Genomic DNA, 18377 nt, shown 5'->3' with positions numbered 1-18377 from the left:
TAGGAAGATTCTTTTAAATTCAAGTACAGCATCTTTAAGAGGAAAAAAAGCAATCTAGGCCAGTTAATGGCAGAAAGACTCTCATTGAGAGTGGAGGGGTTGAAGTTTTTGAGTTTGTGGCAGAATTTGTAAAGATGCGATTTTTGTTGTTGGGGTGAGTATCTCTGAATACAGATGGGTAGGTGGTCACATAGGGCATCAGGTTGTGATAGAGTTGGGGGTTGTTGCACAGGGTCCAGTAAATTTTTCCTTGATCTGAATGTTTGGAGAGTCTTGTGGGGTTTGAGATAAGTTGAGTGAAACTGAACAAGCTGATACTTGGATATCTCAAAGTTCATTTGTAAAACTGTAAGTAATGAACTTTGAGACTAATTCCAATATGTGGTATGCAGTGTATTGGCAGGTTAAAAGTGGACATTTTTCAGGACTCATGACAATAATAAAAACATTTAACTGTTTAAAGTCAGCTTTTCACAGAGAAAAAAATAATTATTTGATTTCTTTGAAAACAGCAATAAATGGTAGTCTTATTGGTTTAAAAGTGCATGAGGTAATTTTGAATGTTTAATTTAACCCGGACTTTCTTAGATAATTAATAGCAAATGGTGATTGTGATGCATTAACTGAGTTCTGCAAGAAGAAACCTTGGTTGAACTGTATTTTATTGTAAGTACAAGGCTAGCTACACCTAAAGATTTTGCTGTAAGTTCTGTTATCTTGTCATATTAAAAACACTACAATGAAATTTGAAGAATAGCTGTTACTAGAGTTAAAAGGAGATACATTGCACAGTCAGTGCAAATACTGTATATTTTTAGTGAAAGTGCTTTTAAAGATGCATAGCTTTGTAACTCTACTCTCTCTCCCTATCTGGAAATGTTCTCTTTCCTTTCTACCTACATGTAAGGTTCATGCTAAGAGATGCTGCTAACTAGCTACTATATTCATCCCTGACGTGTGTACTCCACTTTTACTACTAAACAACTGCCTCTCTCTACTTTCACCAGATTTCTTTTTCTTCTAAACAACCACCTCCCTCTCTACTACTCAACTGCCCCTCTTTTCTTTCACCAGAATCTTGACTGTATACTTCGTACACATCGCACTTTCCTCCTTTATTTATTCCACATACTACTAAACCTAGACTTCCATCTTTCAAAATTTCAGTCTTTGCAACTACTAACAGAAGACTTACAATTTCATAATTTTTAAATATTTGTCAGCTTATTCCACTGCCTCAGTTTAACTTTATGCTGTGCAAATGGCTCTCTAAGCAACTACATATATGTCATGGAGTATTCATTTTTTTTCTCAATTGCATTTTTCTATATCTCAGTATATAATTCTACATTTGTTTTAAATAATCATAGGTTTGATTTTCTTGTATGTAATATGGAGCTTTTCTCCCCGGGCCTCCACTGAAAACAGGCTCCTTGAGCCCAGTGGACCTCCCCGGTTATCAAACTGGAAATAAATAAATAAGTAGTCTCCTCTGCATAATGCAGATTGAAAGACCAGCCTTAATGTTTACATTAAAAACATTGTAGTACAATGCAGTTTTGTTGGAAGCAACAAGTGTGTACAACTCTATTTAAGGCACTTAATGAAGACCAACATAAGAATATTAAATATAGTAAACATAGTTTCTAAAACTGTTGTCATTAATTATCCAAGTCAGTCCAGGTTAAATTAAACATTCAAAGTAGATAATTGTAAATGGGTGTGTAACTACTGTTCAACAGCACCCCCCCCCCCCACACACACACACACACACCGACATTATATCTTGTCTGTGAAAATTCATGTGTGTGGTAAACTTTTCTAAGTAATTTATTTTATGTTCTGCTATGAGGGGTAACAACATTCTGACTAGATTTTAAAATGGCTGTTAAAATCCATTTATTTATTTTTGTTAAAAAGCGCCGAACAATATTGCTATTTTTGATTTAGTGCAGATCTCACAATGTCATTTTTCAAGTATATGTTAGTGATGATGGTGTGATGCTATTTAGCTGTGTGATTACACAAGTGACCCAAAAAAGTTTCAAAAATGAACTTCTCTTAAAGTAGTTGCTGTGGCTTTTGAACCAAGATATAATGGGTTTACATCTTTTACAGTTTTACTGGGCTATGCTTTAAACCAAAGATATTACAGGATTTGTTTCTTTAATATTACATAAACCATAAATGACTGAGTCTGTTTTTAACAGAAAGGCCTATGGGTGCCCATTTTTCCCTTTTTTTAAATAATAAAATGGATACTAGAGTTTAAAGGAAAATACGTAAATGTGCAAGTAAGGTAAATACCATTAGGTGTAGTTAGTGCAGTATAAAAAAAATTATAAACAGTAGGAAGATGTTCTATTTTTGCCTTTTTTTGAGGGACTGTAACAGAGAGAATATTCTTGGGCATACGTCTAGGTGCCAAGTATTGACGTAACAGACATTACCTTACTTGGTTGCATGTCTGGCCAGAGATCAAAACTAAAACTAAACATGTAGAGTATATTCATTAGCAGTGCTTGTATACACTTTGTATTCATTAACAGTGCTCGTGTACACTTCATATTCATTAACAATGCTCGTATAGACTTTGTATTCATGAACAGTGCTGGTATACATTTTATATTCATTAACAGTGCTTGTATACACTTTGTATTCATTAACAGTACTTGTGTGCACTTTATATTCATTAACAATGCTCGTATACACTTTGTAGCCATTAACAGTGCTTGTATACACTTTATATTCATTAACAGTGCTTGTATATACTTTATATTCATTAACAGTGCTCACGTACACTTTGTATTCATTAACAGTGCTTCTATACACTTTTTGTCCATTAACAGTGCTTGTATACACTTTATATTCATTAACAGTACTTGTGTACAGTTTATATTCATTAACAGTGCTCGTGTACACTTTGTATTCATTAGCAGTGCTTGTATGCACTTTATATTCATTAACAGTGCTTGTATACACTTTGTAATCATTAACAGTGCTTGCATACCCTTTATATTCATTAACAGTGCTTGTATACACTTTATATCCATTAACAGTATGCAACAAAGTGCATTAGGCATACATTTACTTCAGTTTTTCTTTCACTATATACAACATAGTACACACTACAATTTACCTTATGTGGATTCATCGGGTAGAAGTATTATTTTATTGCAGTAATAAGCAATATTTTAAACATTGTATACATTTGGGGTCTCAGAAAATATGCCCTGAAGTGTTTAACTTGTTAGATTCTGTGGACTTTATCCTAAAGTAAGTGAATAGTAGAAGAAATGAAATGTATAGAGGAATAAACGAAGAAGGATCTTTAAGTTCAACACCACTTTCTCTGTATGCTAATCCTGTGTTACTGTTTTCTATTTTTACGTACAGAAAACTGTTTCATTTTCAACATACTGTTTCTAAAAAGGTAAACTTGCCAATTTGATGATTGATGTCCCAAAATGTTGCTGATTATTTAGGTGTATGAAGGATTTATTTTTATGCTTATTTGCTTATTATTGTTGTGTTTTTGATTTATTTTTGGATATTAATGATAGTATACAAAAGTGATTTAACTCCCATTAGTACATCATAGTTGGCTTCTAACCATTTAGGATAATAAATAGTCTTATTTTAACATATTTAACTATAAATCAGTTCATTTGCGTATTGGAATACACACAGTAATGTTCTGTGTTATTACTAATTATTATTTAATGCTGGTTAACATGTTAATGGTCTTATAAATATTTCATCTGAGACAAGTTCATTTTGGTACATAGAAAATATAATCTCACTTAAAAGCTATACTTTTTAATTATGTATCATCTTACAACTAGACAGTTCCTGATTGAAACTTGCTGCTAGTTAAAATGTTTGAGTGATTGAGCTTACTCGAATTAGGAGTTTATAACTCCAGAAGGGTTTTGGGTGTTTTTTATTTTGTTAAAATTTTCTGTTATAATTCTTTGATTACACTGTTTTTGATGTTCACTAATAGCTGAAAACTTAAGCATATCTCTGGTTTTACCTCTTCTTTATACTTCATGTATAATAAACAGTTGCATTCCTTACATCGATCTATTATCCACAAATAGACAAAAAATTAATAAAACTCACAGTCAGCATGCATTATTTGATATAGAACTACATCATGAGTTCTTTACATTTCACTTAACATTAATGGTCTAAGTAATCCTAATAAGATAAGATCTTTAAATAAATATCTCAAATTTCGTAACTCCCAATTAATATTTCTACAAGAAACTCATTTGATATCAGAAAATATCTCTAAATTAGACTCTAAATCTTTTTCTATTCTGGTTAGCTCTGAGCATTCTCAAAAAAGAGAGGAGTTGCAATACTATGGAATAGTAAACTACCCTTACCTAAAATAATAGAAACATACCAAGATAAAGGTATAGTAGCTTCAGTTATTATAGAGTTTAACAACACAATATTCATTTTATTCAGTATATACTGGATTCCTGGCTTTGGATTCAACTCAGCACAGCAACATATAGAACACATTTCACAATTTTCTAAAGGTAATGTCATACTAGCTGGTGACTTTAATTGTATTTTTAATTGTAAAGATTCTACCTTTATTGGTAAAAGAAGGATTTCATCTACGACCAGTCTATTGAAATAATTTTCTGAATTTTTTTGTTAAAGGACATTAATAACTATGCAGATTCTAAATCACTTTTCTATACATTTTATTCACATAGACATAACTCATATTCAAGGATAGACAGAGTTTTTATTTCCAATAACTTAGCTGATTCATTAATTAAAGCAAATGTGATTACATGTTCACTTTTTGACCATAATTCCATAATTTGTGATGGATATATTCATTCAATTTCTAATATTCAGGTGAAAATGATCCCAGCATATATCACTAAATTAAATGGTTTTAATGCCTTCATTTCTACAGAAGTTCATAACTTTATAGAACTTAACACTATTAATGATGCATCTGAAATTTTCATTTGGGATACAATGAAGTCCTATTTATATGGCAGAATAATTGATTGGTACAAAAAGAAAAGAATTGGATGGGACAAAGAATTAAAAGAGATACAATCTAATCTTGATAAATTGAATCTTGATCTTTCAAAAAACAAAGGAGATAAAGCTAAAAAAAGAAATAGATTCTTTAAACAAGAAATATCTTGAGATATTAAATCATAAAGCTATGACTAGTTTAGAGAAATTCAGATTTATTACTTTTTCAACAAACCCTAGATCCATGAATATTCTAGGTAATAAAACTAGGGTAATAAAACTAAAAGATTAAATAAATTCAATCATATTAATGAACTTTATTCACCACAAAAAAAGAAAATGGTCTCTGTTTACATAATATATTAAACAAATTTAGAGATTTTTTTCAGTCTACTGAGTTAATAAACCGTAAAAAAGATATACAGACATTTATTAATAAAATTTAACCAAAAAAATTAAGAATAGACCAAGTTAAATTACTAGATAGTCAAATTACTTTTAAAGATATGCAATTGCAAATTAACAAACTTAAAACAAAGCCTCAGGCAATGATAGCATTATTCCAGAAATATACAAAATTTTACCTATTAAAGCTCTCACAATTTTACATTCTGTTTTCAATATAGTACAAAATAAAAATTTTATCCCACCATCGTGGAAATATACCTTTATTACTCCTATTCTAAAACAAGACAAAGACCCCACTAAATGTAACTCATATAGACCTATTTCCTTATTAAATACGCACTATAAAATGTTTATGTCTGTGTATGCAAATAGGCTTAAAAATTTCTTCCTAGCTAAGTGGAAGCAGACCAAACAGGCTTCATAGTAAATAGAACTTCTTACGATAACATTAAGAGAATGTATGTATGTATGTGTCTTTCGGCTTTTCCAGGTTAGGGGTCACCACAGCATAACATTAAGAGAATAATAACCTTAATTGAATCAGTAAAAAACTTAAAAAATAATCTAACTATAATTAGGTTAGATATAAATTGTGCTTTTAATACAATCATTTGGGAATATTTATTCTTTTGGGAGAACTTAATTTTTCAAAAAAATTTTATAAACCTTATTACTCATTTATATACAGCAGTTGTCAAGCATATATTAAAATAGGTCCTAACATCTCTCAGTTCATACTAATTGTAAAAGGCACTAAACAAAGCTGCCCATCCCATTATCTCCCCTTTTATTCACTTTAATCATGGAACCCTGGGCAAATTTGATAAGGCACAGTAGTAACATTAAAGGTTATGAAGTGGGTTTTAATGAAACATCAAAAATACAAATGTTTGCAGATGCTATAGTGATTACTTTGGGTGGCAAGAATCTATCTTTCCATCTTTGCTAAATTTATTTAACAACATGGATAATTTAAAAAAAAACTCAGGTCTTAAATTCAATCATAATAAAACACAAATCCTTTTAGTTGGTCCAAAAAAATTCAATATACAAGATCATTTTAAAAAATATATAGCTCAATCTCAACAAATAACATATTTAGGCATAGTTAGTACTAATAACATAAAATACACTCTAAAATTGAATTTCAATAACAGTATTGCAACCATAGACAATTTTATAAATAGATGGTCAAAAATAAGACTCTTGATGGATGAGAAATTGTCAGTTATAAAGATGGTATTACTCCCTAAAATGTTATACATAATTCAGTCTATATCAATACTCCCTTCATATTCAATAATCAAAAAGTTTAACACAATGATTAAAAAATTCCTTTGGCATCCAATTAAACCTAGAATTGCATTATCATACCATATGTATGGCTGGGATAACAGAGGTATTGCATTACCTAATCTAGAACTTTATTCAATCTCTTCAGTAATTAAATCAATCTCTCATCTTATGGGCAGCAATTATTCAGCAAAATGGGAAGAATATATTTTATTTTTATTTCAAATTCCAATAAATAATAATGATACCTATATGTTAAATTTAATAAACAATACATTTATTTGGAGATTAAAAGAATTTTTCTCCTATTATCATACCCAAACATTTAAATCTAACTATATAATCCTAATCTTAAGATCCTTTAAAAATGTAATTATTGGATATAAAATATATGAAAGCTGGATATTCCTTATTTTCCCCATAGCTTATACAAAAGGGATCATTTTTACTACAGATTACCATAAAATGTCACTATTCAAATAAAAGCACCTGATAGCTTGGCATCAGATGATGAATAATCATGAATTAAAATCAGTTTATACCCTTATAGGAGAGAATAATCTTGATTCATTGTTATGGCTAGAGTTACAAGAAGCTAGGAAATACATTAAGGTTCATAGGTTCATAGGTTCAAAACTATGCCTATCATTTTTCTGTGCCTCTGTCAAGCAGTGACACTGAAGTAATCCGGGTATATCTGCGTCTCTCCCATCCATTGGTCAAGATTGTGCTCTGCCTCACATGTACCGGGATTTTGTTCCCATAGGAGTCTCTCTCTGGTGATGAATCTGTCCCCCTCCACGCTCTATTATATTTATAATCAAGAAGGTTTAAGAGTTCTTTCAGTCGGGCAGCATAAGACATATTTTTGAGACCCTTTATCCTTTTGGTGAGGAACTTTTTCAAGCTGCATCAGGTGTCTGGTCAGATACATTCCGAACGGGCATTATTGTCAATCATCAGTCTAATGTGATGAGAGTACAGGGGGGGGGCTCCCTTGATCTAGATGTGAATCCTTTCATGATCAGGGGTGGTATAGAAGGTTTTCCTAACTACTTTAGCAACATGAGTGTCAAACGAAGACTACTGTCAACTTTCTGTGCTCAGTGGATTGTCACCTATATGGTAGCTAATGACTATGCATTTTTGGCGTGCAGTCATCTGCAAACTTTGTCAGCCATAACCCTCCTGTGTTTGCTTGTACTTCAGAAAAAGTGATGCCAAACAAGAGTGGACCCAGGACTGAGCCCTGTGGGACACCACTTGTGGGCTTTGAGTCTGACATGGCTCCAGCAACTCTGACCCTGTGGGTTCTGTCGCTAGCCAGTTTGCAACCCATCCTTTCCCTCATCAATGGCCTTGGTGACTGTCTCAAAAAGTCAACCAAGTTAAGAGGCAGGATTTGCAGATAAGGCTTGTCAAGCTAATGGGGGTAATTTCCAGGGTCTGTGGAGGCAGGGACCACAGTCGCCCAAGGCGCCTCCTTGGGGTACGTATCCTGAGGTGAGGCTAAGATTAAACAGCTGTCCTAACTGTGGGTTTAATTCCTCGTTGAGTTCATGGATGCTGTGTTTTTGCCTTAGTGGGGCAGTTCTCACCTGCACTGGACCTGTCAGCCAGTATGTTAGCAATGTGTGTAGGTTCAGTAATTTTCACATCATTTTGAACAGGCCTTATGATTGTCTTTAGAGTCCTTTTTTCTCTCAAAATTTGCCTTTGATGATTTTATGAGAGCTCTTAGTTTTTACTTATAATGATCAAAGGTGTCTTACCTTTCAAGGATTTTGCTCTATCTTGTAGTAGCTTCCTCCTTTTGTTGTAGAGCTTGTTTATGGCTGGGGCCACCAGACTCAGAGAGTCTTAGTTTTGTTTGGGATTGCCTGATCCATGCAGTCCTGTAGGTGCTGGTAGAAGGCATTTGTAAGTGATTCAGCGGTTTGAGTAATGTTTACCACTGGCTCATTTTCACTGTGGTCTTTTTTGTTTCAGGTGGGGGGCGGGATGAGGACCTCCAGCGAGATTAGTTAATCTAATTCCCACTACAGCTAAGACTTTAATCCCTAAACTTATACAGTATTTAATTGTTTTCACTCAGCAGAGCAATTCAATGAAAATGAGTCTTTTGCATATATATATATATATATATATATATATATATATATATATATATATATAGAACAATAAATTCAGATTTGGATATATACACAGATAATTATTGGAATTTTTTCTCTATGACTAAAAATTGTTATCCTTTAGACAAAGATAAATTAAATGTTCTTCACTTAGCTGGTAAAACTACATCTTCACTCATAATGGATAATATTTACTTGGAGATTTTTAAACAGATAATTTCTCACACCATACAATATTAATAAGATAACTAAAGATAGTGTTTTATGTTGGAGATGTAAAAAGGAAGTAAACGCAGATTTGACATATATATTTTATGATTGCTTACTTTTAAAGAACTTTTGGGAAGACATTAATAATTTCCTACAGGTAATTTGTACTGATAATTTTTCACTCAACAAATCATTAGTTTTATTTAACACCCCAATTCCAAATTGTGTAAAACCGAGTAAATATTCAATCATGTGGGCTGTTTTATCCATTGCCAGGAAAGAAATCACAAAAAACTGGAAATCTTCACATATTCCCTCTTTTCAAAACTTTAAAGACCTTCTCAAGGATGTTTCTAAGCTTGAATTGTTGACAATCAAATCTAGATCTTCAAGGAATACAACAATATGTAAATATTGGAAGAGTATAAATTAATTATTACTAAACCAGTAACTTGAATGTAAAATCAAACTTTATTTCTTAGCTTAACAGCAATATTTGATGCTTGTACAGTGAACATCTTTGTATATAGTTTATCTTTGTTCTTTATATCATTGTTCTCTGGTTTTTATCTAATGTACCTTAAAATGTATTCAATTATTTTTATAATAGTTGTTTACTTCAACATTGATTTCAATAAAATTTTATTTAAAAAAAAAGGTAAACTTGCAAGAATATACCAATGCAACATATGTGTATGTGAGGGTTTCAGCTATGGTTCACTAATGTTTGGCATGCTTTGGTTAAAAGGATGAAGTCTTAATAGGAACAGCGAAAGAGTCTCTGCACATATGGCAACTGCACGGCCCCAAAAGTAGCAATCCAATATTACAGTAATGAGCCAGCAGATAATGGCAAACTGTTTTATTATCAAAATTTCATGTCAAACATGAAAAATAGAGACAAAAACATACCGGTTTCAGCTATAAGCTTGACATAGCCTTCATCAGTGTTATACAAAACATAACTTCAATAGCCCCATTTTATAGTAGACATGTAAATAATCTGAAAAATCATTGGTCACTCACAAATGCTCATTAAGTCCCAGTGGAAATAACCCACCCAATTTAGTGATCCATTTCTTTTCCTTAGAATTCAGTATAGTATGCCATCCAGCTTTATTCATCCTGTTGCCCATAATTTTATCAGTCACAATGAATCTAAAGGAAGCATTCTTGTGTATCGTAGTATATTTGTATAGAGCATTGCTGGTCTTTTTGGTTCTTGTATTACTAAGATGTTCTGAAATACGTAGCCTTAAAGGTCTAGACATTTGGCCTACGTAAAAAGCAGAACAGGTACATGTTGCAAGGTTGATGACCCAGTCCTTGCCACAAGTTACAAAGAACTCAATATTGTATATGTTCTCAGTATTGTTGCTGCTGAATTCTTTAGATTTGGTCACACTCCTACAATGGGTACAATGACTACAAGGGATGCACCCCACAAGTTAGTCTCCTGTCAAGGTTTTTTGGGTAGAATCCAATTTGGACCACTGTGTTTATAATAACTAAGCTGAGAGCCTATATTCCTGCACCTCCGAAATGAAAAGAAACATCTGTCCTGTAGGAAGGTTGAGAGATTAGCATCCGCAAGTAGTATATTCCAGTGCCTCTGTACACTATTCAATAAAAGATCAGTATTTCTCCCATAAGTAATTACTAATCAGATCAATGATTGATTACCTGGTTTCCTCTGTTTGTACTGCAAGAGATCCTTCCTGTTGAGTGTAGATACCCAATTAGTAGCACTAATGATATTACCCATTTTGTCACCCCTGCCCCTGAATCTAGTGGTTAGGTCATCCTTGAAGTATTCATAGGTTTCCGGATGTGAAAATATGCATTTCATCAGTAGGAATTGGGATTTTGGTATATTCCTGCAGATATGTGGTGGGTGAAAGCTGGAGGCATGGAGAAGAGAATTATATTGTGGGTATTTTCGATAGACCTCCGTCTCTAAAGTATTGTCAACATTCCTAATAATAAGGACATCTAAGTAGGTGATTTGTTGAGAACTATAATTCACTGTAAATTGGATGGCCCATTTGTTGTCATTAAGGTATCCCACAAACTCCATTAGATATTCCTCATCAGATCTCCATACCATCCAGCAATCATCAAGGAACCTTCTCCAAATGTCAGTCTCATCCAGATGGATGTTATGTTTATTGTCATATATCAAGAACTCCTCCACATTTGCCATAAATAGGTCAGCATAAATGGGGGCAAAAGATGCCCCCATTGCTGTACCCTGGACTTGCCAATAGCATTCGTCCTACATTGTTCCTACAGGACAGATGTTTCTTTTCATTTCACAGAAGCAGGAATATAGGCTCTCAACTTAGTCATTATAAACACAGTGGTATGTCCAAATTATATTCTACCCAAAAAACCTTGACTGGAGACTTGCTTGTGGGTGCATCCCTTGTGGTCATTGTACCCATTGTAGGAGTGTGACCAAATGTAAAGAATTCAGCAGCAGCAATACTGGGAACATATACAATATTGGGTTCTTTGCAAATTGTGGCCCGGACTGGGTCATCTACCTCGCAAATGTCTAGACCTTTAAGGCTGCATATTTCAGAACATCTTAGTGATATAAGAACCAAAAAGACCAGCAATGCTGTCTACAAACATACTACGATACACAAGAATGCTTCCTTTAGATTCATTGTGATTGATAAAATTATCAAAGCCGGATGGCATACTATATTGAATTCTAAGGAAAAGAAGTGGCTCATTAAATTGGGTGGGTTATTTCCACCAGGACTTATTGAGCATTTATGAGTGACCAATGATTTTTCGGATTATTTACATGTCTACTATAAAATGAGGCTATTGAAGTTATGTTTTGTGTAACACTGATGAAGGCTATGTCAATCTTATAGCCGAAACTGGTCTGTTTTTGTCTCTATTTTTCATGTTTGACATGAAAGTTTGATAAAACAGTTTGCCATAGTCTGCTGGCTCATTGCTTTAATATTGGAGTGCTACTTTTGGGGCCGTGCAGTTGCCATATGTGCAGGGACTCTTTCGCTGTTCCTGACTGTGTTTTCCCCTGCTGTTGGTCTATGGAATGCTGTGTATTGGGGACAGAGTCATCTGGTGAAGTCACATTGGGATCTAGCTCATTGCTCATTTAACAGGATCTTATTTCTTTTATCTCCTGTATTATTTTGGATCTGGGGAGCAACTATATATATTTTTGAAACTTTATGTTTTGGTTCCTGATCGATGTAACAATAGTAATTCTATTTCTTTACTTCAAATGACTCAGTTTGAACACTTGGGAGGTATGTACTAAAATCCAGGACTGCTGAATACAAAAATATCGAGTATAAAGTTAATCTCATATGGACCGCTACTGATTGGGGCTTTCCAACTTTGTTTTTGCACTACTCAACAAATTATATGATTACTTTTAGGGGTTGTGGAAGCAGTGTGTCGTTTTTCAGTCATTCTAATAGGAAGAGGCCTAGCAATGATGCAGCCGTTAACATCAGTGTTTGGGGGCTACAAGACCTGTGGTGGTTTGAATTATTGAACTCAGGATTGGTTTTCAGCTCGTATATTCGACTGGATGCTTAACACATGACTAATGTTTGTTAGTATGCTTTCTAAACATTTTGTGGCTTAAACAGACACACGAACAGCCAGGTTAATGCTATTTTTTAATCGCTGAGCTGTCTTTTCTGGTGGGCTTATCCATTAATCAAACTTGTATGGTTATCAGGTATATTTGACTGTTGTTGGGCATGTTTGGGAAGGTTTGCTCGTCTATGTATAGCTTTGAAATTTTATTTAACATTTTTGGCTAGTGTGAATAACTAGTGCCTTCATGGCTGAATAGCTAACACCACAATGATCGTTACTCTTGAAATTTAACAGCGACCAGCTGCTTCTGGAATTGTTTGTTATGCTTACATTTTATTTATATTTCGTAATGCTGTGTTTTGTAGGAGTCTTACTTTTTGAAGGGTACATCACTATAGGCAGGTGCTTGACGTGCTGTATTTGCAAATTTGAATATAAATGAGATTATTAACACAGATTGGAATGTGAATAACTTCAGTTATATATATTTTTGTATGTGTGTCAGGGTTAATGTTATACTAACACAGTCTTTTGGTCCTATTTGAGGTTGGAATTACTACTATTTGAATGTCACCAGGAACAACATATCATTTATATATGTATGTTTAATATCAGATTACTAGGGGGCATTGCTTGGTCTTATACATCTGGATGGGGAAATGTCACTATTTCACGATTGCTGGGCTATTTTACTGTCAGAATATTAGTGTTTGTGCTACTAAATAGGGACGAATACTAACAGGATATTTTTGGATAGGTTGGATTGTTCAGTAGAGTTGTTCCTCCCTACCTTTGAACCTATAGGATCTGCTGTTTGTTCTTAATATATATTGTAGAAGGATTTGGTCAGTATTCAAGGGTTTGGTGATACTGACAACCTTTTTTAATCAACTGACCCATAGGTATTATGGTATCCAACATTTACTCTCCCAACATCTGAAGGGAAGCATCTGATTAATATTTGGGGGATTTGATGGGCTAAATATGTGTCCTATATGTATAACAAATTGATCCATGGTTGCTGATATGTATAACACCAAAGGGGTTATTGCTTGAATCCATGATTTGTTGGTCTCACTGGACTTTACAGTAGTTATTGAGAGTTTGGGCATTGACCTTATATGTGCTAGTATTATATGTCACTCAATTTACAGCAAAGGCTATTATTGTTCGTTTAAACAGTTTGAATCATATGAAATGGACATAGCATTGCTATGTTATCCTGCCTAATGGTTATAACAATCCAAAGGTAATTTATCATGGTTTCCTGTCCAAGGACCAAATAGCAAGAGCTATTATTGTCTATTTCTCAGTTTTTGGAATTTATCATGGAAGGTTTGTACATTTCATGCAAACAAACGTAGCATTGCTGTGATTTCTGAATATGTGTGTGTGTGTGTGTGTGTGTGTGTGTGTGTATATATATATATATATATATATATATATATATATATATATATATATGCATATACTATTGTCCTTATATATGCTAGTATTATATGTCACTCAATTTACAGCAAAGGCTATTATTGTTGTGTGTAGAAACACTGCTCATCCCTAGCCAGTTCATTAAAACTGAACACTGCCATCCACTTTCTAAAAGCTTTTACTTCCTCAATTTATATGCTTAGTTTACCTCAGCCAGTAGTGGATGAAGTAAAAGAGTTTTTTTTTATCAGCTCTTTAAAATATTTTTCTTCTTACCACTTGAAATTGGAAGCTTGTCAACACATGAAATAATCAAGTCTAGGTTAACGTCCTGCTTTTTCAGAGGAGCCACTTGAAGGTGTTTCAGGCTACTAATAAATCCTCTGACAGTCCATATAAGTCAGCCATGAGCAGCTCACTTTAGACTTGTGTAGATAATTGGTCTTGCAGTGTAATGCATTGCTGCTTTTTTTGCATCTCCTTGTACTATTGTAGTCTCTGTGTGCTTGTGACGCAAGTAAATTTAAGAATTTTCTTTGTACTCTGCGTGTTTCTCTAATTACTACACTAGAGTATGACTGAAATTAGGCCTCAGTCCAGTCCTGTTTATTCGTTCAGTAAAGTAAAATAAATGCATATGGTGACAGGCCACAGTGCTGACATAAATTTGTGCTGACATAAATTTGTTCAGTGGATGGGCATAAAGACACTGGAACACAAATGCGTCGTAATACGTTTTATTTGAGTAATGTATGTTTTGCAGCTAATGAGCGGGAATGCACACATGAGACGTTAATCTACATTGTGGTGTATAAGCATTAAGGAATACGAATGGCACATACTGACATATGCAAAGGAGTGTGTGTATTTTGCTGTTTTTAAAATACTGGTTTATGTTTAGAAGGAATAATTAGTTCCCACTGTTTTATTTTGTAAACCATTTTTATGGCTAAAAGCTAACATGCAGTACATTTAATAAAAGCTGTTTCTTTCTATGAGTGGTAATTGAGTATGCTTATTTTAAATTAGGAAACTATGGGCATACAGTTAAAAAGTATAGTTCTTCTGGAGAACTTGTCAGAGTACTTGGAACTGCAGGACGTGCTGGTTCATCACTTAATCCACTGCAGTTTGACCAGCCAGCAGAGGCGTTTGTGGATGATGCTGAAGATATTTACATTGTAGATGGAGACGGAGGAATGAACAATAGACTTCTGAAGATAACCAGTGGTATGTACTCTGTCACTAGAGTGAGAGTAATAATCTCCAATGCATGTCAAGTATTGTTGGATCTCAACAATGGAATACTTCTTTGATACCAAGCACTAGCTTCACTTCTTTCCTTTATAGTACATCCTGTACATTGTTGAATTGGTGAAATTGAAAATGTTACTTCATAATTGCATTTGAGAAAGAAATCTTCACATTAATCCCCCCACCCCCACCCATGGTGCATATTTGCACTGTGTCAGCAATTCTGGTTTTAGAAACTACTTTGTTTGTTGTTTATAAGGCACTAAGTGTTTCCATATCCAGAAGATGCAAAGCAATCATCATGAAAAGAAACGAAAAATAATGCAATTAAAGTGTCTTACTGTTCTTCTTATGTTTTCATTTTTGTTATCCAAATACTATTATTAATCCTTCTAAAAGTAAAAAAGATGTACGAGCAGAGATATTAGGTCGGATACATATTGCGAAAGCTGAGATAAACAATTGATGTTTGTTTGTGTCTTTCGGCTTTTCCCGGTTAGGGGTCGCCACAGCTGAACTCCGGTCCGCTAATGATTGGTAGTGGATTTTTACGTACTGGGTTACCAGCCCTGATGCACAACCTTCAATGAAGGCACGCCCCATTCACATATGCCTCCACACAGAAGACGCTCTAGCTGAGAATTGAACGGGACAAGGTCTTGCTATGAGGCGACAACGCTACCGCAGCACCACCACCGCAGTGTAGATAATGTTTCAGCAAAAACACTATATCTAAAACTTGGGGGTCAAAAGCTGTACTCCCAGATAACTATCAAATTGCACTGAAAAGACAAAATTACAGATTTGTTGTGAATTGACTTGTCAGTGGTTTTTGGTTTATGTAACAGTTGCATAACTACTGATTGTCACATGACAGAGCTGTAAATTACAGCCCCACATTTTCAGTGAAGATTAATATCACAATTGCAAAACACAACAAACATTTCAAACTGAGCACAGAGTTGTCCCAACTCAAACACACACAGATGCTTTTGCTCTATGTCTTCTCTTGATCACCTCAGCTCAGGGGCCATCAATTCCACAAATGCAGTGATGTAACATATGTTTGTCATCTGCTTAGTGAATTATCACATAACGTGTATGTCACCTGTATGGTGAATTACCATGTAACATATGTATGTTATCTGCATGGTGAATTACCCAGACTGCTGCTCACTTTGCATTCATTCCATACATAGACACCCACTCCGTAGCTACATAAACAGTCACGTATGCATTGCATACAGACATTTGCCTAACTTACTGCACACTTACCCGCTTTTCAGAAAATTTCTTCATTGGCAAATGTTTTGTCAAAGAATTGTGCACTTACTGTATTGCTGTGTTCACTTGTCTTCTGCGCCAGACAGTGTTATTGAATTGTAGGCCTGCAAACACAACATTAATCAGTTGTCAACTTCACCAAGGATGCTGGTCATCATGAAAATGGTGCTTAGAAGGCCATTGTACCCCGGAGACTCCAGCTTCGTTATGTTAATAATGATAATAGTGCTCATCATTTCACTAATGATGTGTTTTATTACCTTGTCTACCAGCATTGCTGTAGGAATCCGGTTAACATAAGGAAGTTCCTGTGTTGAATTGTCCTTATTTATAGAAGATAATGTCTTGTTTGCAATATAACCTACTTCATCTTGCAAAGTGGAACTGCAAGCATCAGGCAGAGTTTAGAGCAAACAAGTGCAGCTTTGAACACTTTGGTTGCAGGATTAAAGGGCAGTTTCAGCCATGATGTGATATAAATGGTTCAGGTTACATGACAAAAGGGCTCCCTATTATGCTGTCGCAGACGCAGGTTGTCGAATGTGTCTTTGTCGAACTGAAAAGCGTAAAAAGGCAAAATAGCGAAGCGGCTTTTCAGCGAATATTTTCCCTGGGAAAGAATTTGTTTGGCCACTTTCGCTACTTTGCCTTTTTGGCACTGTAGTGCAATCTCAGAGTTGGTATATTTAAGTAGGGGGGCAAAACCCCCCACATTATGTAATGTTTTACAGTTTTTTTTTTTTTTTTTTTGGAACAGCGATTTTTTTCCCTTGGAAAAAAATCACTGTTCTGAGGCTTCGAGATTGTAAGCTTTCGCTTACATTGGAGTTGATTATGTGTCATTCGCTCTTCTGAGCATGCGATATCATAATATAGACCCTGACAAAAGTACTATGAATGCAGACATCGAGGGGAAGAATATACCTATGTATGTATTATTATCACTTCCAGCCTGAGTTGCATCCTGTGGTTTGAGATGCAGTTTGTAAAAGGTAACAGAATGTTTTGATGTCTTTTTGAGGAAAAGTCTAGAAAGGCAGATACTATCAGTGTGAAATCTGTATTGTGAGAGGAACCTCAAGATGTTTAAGAATGTGTCACAAGGTAGTAAGATGATGGGAAACTTACAGCATGACAAAAGGTGCTTGCAGCACTGTTATTTAGTTGATGTCCTTCAAGGATGCATCTGCAGTCCTTACAAATGGGTTGTCCTGTCGTCAGGCAGCCCTTTTCCAAAGTCTGGGTCTGGCCTCGGCTGGTGTCACACTTCACCCGTCGCCATAGCTGCAGTTATTCGTATAAAGGCATCAGCCGCCATTTTCCTCAGTCTTTCTTGCCGTGTAGCGCAGAAGCTGTTCGCAAGTGCCGGTCGGTCAGATCCAGAGATTACTACTACCGAATACTACAAGACTTCTAAAAGCTCTCTTTCTTGCCTCAGCCGATGTCAGAGAAAGTGAATAACTGTTTATCTTGTGGGAAACAAATACCTCATAAAGATTTCCACTCCTACTGTATACATTGCTTAGGCCCAGACCACGACGAGCAGCTTGTCTAGACTGGCGCTTTTTAACACGGACGCTTTTACGCGTCGGGTCGAGTTTGCTGAACAAATTTTGCTCTGATTTTGCCTACATTATGCCGCCGGATCCTCTGACAACGCAAATTTCCAAAAAGCGAAAAGGACCGACAGTGTCTCGGTTTTCGCGAAACCGAGCGCCGAAACCGAGCTGTTCTTTCTCCAGCCGAAACCATGCCTTC

The 18377-nt window shown here is 34.8% G+C and overlaps 1 protein-coding gene across 1 annotated transcript in view; it reads left to right on the top strand.

Moving 5' to 3' along the window:
- NHLRC3 (NHL repeat containing 3) overlaps positions 1 to 18377 on the top strand; it is a 244191-nt gene that overhangs the window by 113974 nt on the left and 111840 nt on the right. The window contains exon 4 of the mRNA XM_044073162.1: positions 15111 to 15311. Within this exon, the coding sequence (XP_043929097.1) occupies positions 15111 to 15311 (201 nt within the window). The remainder of the gene's footprint in view (positions 1 to 15110; positions 15312 to 18377) is intronic.

This window comes from Protopterus annectens, chromosome 5.part1, assembly GCF_019279795.1.
Source record: "Protopterus annectens isolate FY-2018-M chromosome 5.part1, PAN1.0, whole genome shotgun sequence".
NCBI classification, from domain to species: domain Eukaryota; kingdom Metazoa; phylum Chordata; order Ceratodontiformes; family Protopteridae; genus Protopterus; species Protopterus annectens.
Note: the sequence above shows the minus strand (reverse complement) of the source record. Positions and strands in the feature narration are given on the sequence as shown.